The sequence below is a fragment of the Morone saxatilis genome, unplaced genomic scaffold (assembly GCF_004916995.1).
Source record: "Morone saxatilis isolate NCDOM2014 unplaced genomic scaffold, NCSU_SB_2.0 Contig12, whole genome shotgun sequence".
NCBI classification, from domain to species: Eukaryota; Metazoa; Chordata; class Actinopteri; family Moronidae; genus Morone; species Morone saxatilis.
The window spans coordinates 604,152-610,965 of NW_023339674.1; the positions used below are offsets into that span (position 1 = coordinate 604,152).

General features: G+C 41.8%; 1 protein-coding gene across 1 annotated transcript in view; it reads right to left on the minus strand.

The window, feature by feature from the left end:
* LOC118321953 (kinesin-associated protein 3-like) overlaps positions 1-6,814 on the minus strand; it is a 38,094-nt gene that overhangs the window by 10,556 nt on the left and 20,724 nt on the right. Inside the window, exons 15-17 of the mRNA XM_035653526.1 lie at positions 4,459-4,584; positions 3,737-3,835; positions 3,115-3,200 (exon numbers count right to left, since the gene is read on the minus strand). Coding sequence (XP_035509419.1) covers positions 3,115-3,200; positions 3,737-3,835; positions 4,459-4,584 — 311 coding nt within the window. The remainder of the gene's footprint in view (positions 1-3,114; positions 3,201-3,736; positions 3,836-4,458; positions 4,585-6,814) is intronic.

A 6,814-nucleotide genomic window follows, 5' to 3' on the forward strand; every position in this document is an offset into this window, starting at 1 on the left:
AAAATACTGTAATCTGTTTACGTGACTCCAAATGCAAAATATCGTCATATTCAGAACAATAGAGGAATATTTTGTACATGTAAACTCAGCCAGTGTTATGGTTCTGATTTGGGGGAGTAAAGATGAGAGATTTCTGTCTTCCTGCGTTCACACTCAGATCTTTAATCTGGTTTGCAGCGGTGGTATAAACTTAAAATAAACAGATTTTACTGATTTAATGTGAATAAACGGATCAAAAGGAAGTCGAATTAACGACATCATGGCAGCGATTTGTCCAAAAGTCTGAATTCAGACTGTCGGTCTGCGAGACAACGAGTTAACACGTCTTAAAATGCTTGTTTTCTGAATGGAGTTTGGTTAATCAGGGCTGTGCTAACTGGAATCTAGTTAAGTTACTTAGTAAGTTATTGTCCATTTCAGGAGATTACTGACATTTAAATCTGATGATGGAACCAACTGCTCTGTGTTTAATGAGAGTAACAGGATAAAGTGTGCTTACAGTCTGATTTCTTACTTTTAGACCAGTCGATTAGTCTAAATTTAAACTTTTTGTTTAATTGACGGCGCCACAAGCCGGCAGGAGCATCCCTATTGGATAGACGTTTGGTGTGAATGTGGCTGTTTGATCGTGTTTCCCTGTTCCTCATTCTCAGCTGATGGTTTTTAAATGTGCGGCAGAGACTCCGACCGTGTGTGCGTTCGATATCTGGAGAAGTTTCCCTCCACTGAAACCATTTTCCTTGGTTTTATTTAAGTGTTATGAGGCACGAAGATCTGCTCCAGTAATTAGATTTGTCAGTGCAGAGCACTGTGGTCGAGGACTGGTCCCAGTTTCCAAACTGTATGATGTACCAGTAATGTGTTTCACAGCTCTGTCTGCAGGCTTTTAGTCTCAGTGTGTTAAACGTCGCTGGAAGAGCTGCCGTGTAAGTGTGTGCTGCAGATTCAGAGGCTGCTGCTGTGATTTATTCTTTAATATCGTCCAAGGTGCTGCAGCTCCTCATCCTGGTGCTTCATCCATTCATTGTGTGTAAAGTTTGTGTAAACTGCACTGAAAACACAGTTTGATTCCCCCGTACAGAGCTGGAGGTTTTAGGCCACTTTAGGCTTCTGATTTGAATACAAATTTATTGGAGCTTCGAGGCCAAAACTGTAGCCGTAAAACAACATTAGTGCAGCAGTAATAATCATTTTACTGCACAGTGACGTCTTCAAACGTTACTTTAATACTTTTACCTCAGTGAGGGTTATAACACAGTATTTACAGTTATTTCAGCCTGACCTGTGTGTCACCGTCCTTCCCCTTTAAGAAAGGTGGATTGTGGGTAACCTGAGTGTGTGCCGTTCTCTCAAACACTGAGAAACTTTGTTTAATTGCTGCGTTGCAAGTGGTTCAATGAGGAAATCTGTAACTTGCTTTTAAAGGACCAGTGTGTCGGATTTAGTGGCATCTAGTGGTGAAGTTGTAGACTGCAACTAACTGAAGACCTCTCACGCATCTATTTGACGACCTAGGAATAAAAAAAACAACAATTCTTGTTTTCAGGTGATTAAATTCAATTAAATCAGATCACAGTTCACAAACTAGTTCCTACGTGAGATTAGTTGTTTTAAATATTTATTTACGTCCATTAACTGCCAGGTAATAGTAAAAACTTTCCAACTGCTGCTTCTCCTGGATTTTATTCAGTAAATCTGATGACTAACATCCCGAGTTTCAGGTCGTACTTTGTTCTCTGCGCCGCCAACGTGACGTCGTTTTACTGCAGCTGGCATACAGACAGCGAGCAACAGACTTCACCTGATAATATTCATAACTCGGATTAATTTTAATGAAACCCTTTGATCGGTGGACCCTTACGGACTAAAGGAATATAAATAATGGAGGAACGGACCGTATGGTACAGACTCGCTTCAAAGGCTCTCGTTGACAGTGCCGGTAAATCTGTGGTGCTTCTGTAAAATAAACTGATCTAACATTGTGTAGCATTCATACTGACTTGTGGGTTTTAAGAGGTTTCAATACATCCAGATAATTTGTATAAAATCCCCACCGGGCCTCTAATGGAGACCTGCTTTTATTAAAAGTTTTACGGTTTGTTTTTAATGCTCAACACAAGAGAAGAGAGAAAACAGACGAGCTGCCTCCTCCGGCCTCTAGCAGAGGTGCTGGAGATAAGAAGCAGGCTCTCGCTCTTCCCATTAGGCCGACTGAAGAGGGATGACTTGACTCCCCCACCCGCCCCCACCCCTACACACACACTCACTCTGGAGGGTTAAACGGAGGTTAAACATCGAGTGTCTGACGCGATGTGTATCTGTGTGAGATTCATTGTGGCAGACAAACACATCCATTGCTTCTGTCACACAGAAGGTCTTCAGTGGACTGTTATGCAGATGTGTCTGTGGACGCTTTCACTGCTTCCTCTGCATCAGAGACACAAACACACACTTCACTGTCCTCCACACAAACACACACTGCTTTAAAGTGTCACTAAATCATACACTGTATAATGAAAACTGTAGTCTCTGTGACTTCCCCCGTTTGCTCTGCAGGACCTGAGAGACAGCTGTGAATCAACACGCCGGCTTTACATTTGTTTCATATTTTCTTTGTTGTGTTTCTTCCTGTTTCCTCCCAATTTACTCACTAATGTGTGCGAGAGGTTGATGATTGATGGAAAGACTAACAGAGACAGTTTTAATGAGTTTTATTCTGTTTCTGTCCACTTTGAATGAAGTTACGATGATCTGAAGTTGAGTGTTTTGTGAAATGAGTGTTTTTGTCTCTGGAGTAGTAGTAATAGTGATATTACGGCTGTTTATGGTTAAACTAAACTCTATCTCTGTAGGGATCCTTTCCATCAATGGGGTAAATAGGAGCCAATCAGCCTTGAATCTATCTGTATATAAAACCAAAAATATTACACTGCAAACAATTTAGCAAATTGTGTTTTTAATTTAAAACTATTTTCTTTCTTTCTTGCAACCTTGGAAATAAGTTTTAAAAGCTCATGCTTACTTTGAATTCGATTAAGAAATGTAAAACCAGCAGATTAATTCCTACAGCTGAAGTGTTGTAATGTTGTTTATGAGGATTATCTGGATACTCACAGCGATGATATCCAGCGTGTTTTCGCAGACTTTGCGGATCTCTGCGTTGTTATCATGCATCAGGTCGATGAGATAAGCTGGCGCTTCTGAGATTGGGACTCAAGGAAGGAAAACGTTTCGTCCTCTCTGGGTTTAATCAATCATATATCTGTCCTTAATCAATCAATCAAAAACGGGGGGAAGATGGGGATGCGGTGGTACAACGCTCCCCCTCAGACTTTCTGCCTCTCGCTCCCACAGCAGAGCTTAAATCAGATATTCCCGTTTTATTCTTCTCACAGTCAGAAAAGCATCCATCAGGACGCGCTGACAGAGAGCGTATTTGTAATTTGACACAAGCCGCCGACCGACCACAAGTGCGTACAATTACAGGCAGCTCAGAATACCCAGAGGGTTAAAAAAACTAAATCAAGGGGTTAAATAGCTTGCTATGGAGATGCAGACAGGAATAAACAGCGATGAGAGATACATCCAGGGCGTTACTAGGAGTTACCATAAGGACATACACTAAAGACTGAAAATAGAGCACCAGAGAAATCTACTGTACAGCCAGTGTGTTAATGTATCTGAACTAATGGGACAGAAATGTCTGCAATACTTTTGAAATAAGCAAAAAGGATACGCGTGTCTTTGACGATGACGTCCCTGGTAGTTTTGTTAAAAACCATCTGGTAGAAGACGTAGATGATCTGACACACAAACTCGTCGTCCTTTTGTTGGGCTGAAATAAAAAGGATTCATTGTCAGGTTTCAGGGCAGAAGGGAAACGTAGTCTTTTCACCTAGAAAATATTTACACTGGACCACCTTTTCCAAGTTGTTTGTGAGGACATTCAGGATTATCCCGATAATGCAAATTCACCATGATAAACAAGATACGAGATAATATAGTGATCATGAACAACTTGAATTGTGCTTCAAGAAGGCAGAATATTTAGTTTAATATGTAATAATAATAATAACAATAACAATAACAATAATAATAATAATAATAATATAATGTATAATTTGTAATGGAATCAAATGTTTGATCACTGTAACTTTATTTATTTATTTATTTTTATTTGGAGTTCAGTATTTTGCTCAAGGACACTTGCAGCAGGAGCAGCCGGGGATCAAACCACTAACCTTCTGATTAGTGGACGACCCGTTCTACCATCGGAGCTTGTTTGGGTCAAACTAAAGAAAAACTAGATCCTGTATTTCACAATCCTTTGGAAAGCTCAAACAGAGCCACAGGACGGCATTATTTAGACATTATTATCAATTACAATCAACATTAGAACTTAAATTATGTAAGAGCAACCAGAAACTGGACTACAACTGTAGTAGATGTGGTTCTTACCATTGAGCAGCTCAATGAGAGCAGGAATGATGCCAGACTTGGCCAGCATGGCTGCGCAAGAGTCATCCATGGACACAGTGCCAATCATGATCACCACCTCCAGAATGAGGTCATCCTCAGCAGAACCTGACATCAGGGAAAAGTATGAGCTGAGTGGATGACTGGCAAAGAAAACTCACTTGATCCTGTAAAACGTTTGGCCTCTGAACATGAGCGTGCTGCGCCAGGGAAAACATCCATGTTCTGTGACTGTATGGGCATACCACTGCGTGTGCATACAAAGCGGCAGGAGTTAGTGTCTTTATACCGACGCTGTCTGGAAAACTATTCTTGGAAAAATAAAGGTTATAAAACGTCTCTTTTCTACTCGTGTCTGAAGACATATATTTTGTTTTAAAGAATCCCCAGTGGCTCATTTTAAAGGTCAATAAAGTCATCAGCCCTTTTCTTCTGAGGAACTGGTTCTGATAGAAACAGTTCTTTAAGGGTTCAGTGGTGGATGGAAGAGGGCTGCGAGTTTCTAAGGATCTCTTTCTGTAATCAATCGATTCTCAAACTAAAACACCATCACCAAAAACTTCAGGGCCTCGTTTGTTTTGGAGAGGAGGAGACGCGCTGATTGGCACTCAGCCCCGTAAAACGCGCTACAAGCACTGGAAGGCCTAAACCGGAGCTGGACGCGAATGACCGAATCTTCCCCCGCCGTGCTCGGGGGGGTGTTCTTTTCCTTTTTTTTTTTTTTTTGTTTTTTTTTTTATTTTTGTTCAGTTGAAGAGTAAAATCAACTAGATAGGTGATCCCTTGGTTTTTTTACTCTTGAATTTTGGTCGTGTTACAAGTGATAAGCGGAGCCTAAACTTGCGATTTTCTCTCATCCTGGATTATATAATTATTTCTTTGAGGCAAGTGTCGATTCTTCATTGTAGTAAACAAAAAAAGTGTGGCCATTGAAAAGTTTAGGGGATCAGTGTCTATCTACTTAAGACATAAGGTTACCAAGATAACGAGTCTCTGCCAGACCACTACTCTCTTAAAAATGCGGAGGGGTATGCTCCATCCTTGTTCCTTTTGTTTTGGCATAAGTAAATTAACTCACTATCCTTTCTGGACCCCTATATGAATAAACAACTCCGGTGAATAGGCAAAATATGTTTTAAGAGCAATTTTTTTAGGATAGGTGCATGTGATGTTGTTTGTAGGGGAAGGGATTTTATTGATCAAGGGAGTGCATCATTTTGTGGACGGAAACTGAGACCGCGGTGGGGATCTTCTGGTTTCAAAAATCCAGGGTGCGACCATAGGTGGATTGGCGTGCCCGTCAATCCTAAATAGGGGGGGCAGGTGGTCCAGTGGTGTGGGGAGGTATGTTTAAAATGGCATTATTATATTGTGTGGGTGTTTGGCAGGTGGGATATAGCTTAAGGAGTCAGGTGGATTTTTGGTGACTGCGGTAACAATATGGTGCTTTCGCTGATCGTTGCTGCAGGCTGGATCTGATAAGGTATATGGGTGATTAGCCGCCTCTTACATCTCGAGCTAAGCTCTCTCTCTCTTCCCAAGGGCCATCCACTAAAACCTTGGGTATTGGGGTGTCTGGTACCCTCTGTCTGTCACGGCCATTATGGTCCTCCAGTCTTAAGTGTCTGTTTCGCCGCTTGAGACAGGGCCCAGGTCCAGGGTCCGGGGTTGGGTGGTCATGGTCAGAGTTTGGCCGGGCTTGCCCAACACTCGGATCACAAACTCTTCAGGCTCCCTTCTTTCACTGATCTTGATGCTGCTCCGTGGTCGTCGTAGCCATGTCGGTTTTTAACGGCTCTAGACGTGCACAACGCACCGCGTAAGAAAATTACATCTTCTTATCATATATTAATAAGAGGTTACGTCAACAAGCCCAAAGTCCTCCGCCTCGTGTCATTAAACCGCCTCAATTCAGCGTCCAGAACATATGCTGTCCCCGTGGATACTTGTTAAGGAAGGCTACAAATAGGAACCTGGGGAAATACAAACTCCACTTATTGACTTTATTATGACATTATTTGTATGCGAATCTCCATAAGGAATCTGTGGTGTGCAGGGGAATTTCACCCCTTAGAGTGGTGGGGAATTGGTCAAGTTATTTTATTATGTATTGCTCAGTATGTTGGTTGGCCAGTGGGCTTTTGAAGTCTTTCAGAATCCATTACTTTGCTTTTCTACCGAATATTCAGTGATTATTGCCTCAACTTTACAGCGCGGCTTTCATCAGGCATCTTCATAAGTCTACGGTTAGGGCAACAGGGAGGGAAAAGGCGTAAAAGGGGTAGGCTGCAACCGGTATCACACATTGGTTTGTGGAGCCATGTAGACGCTCGTGCTG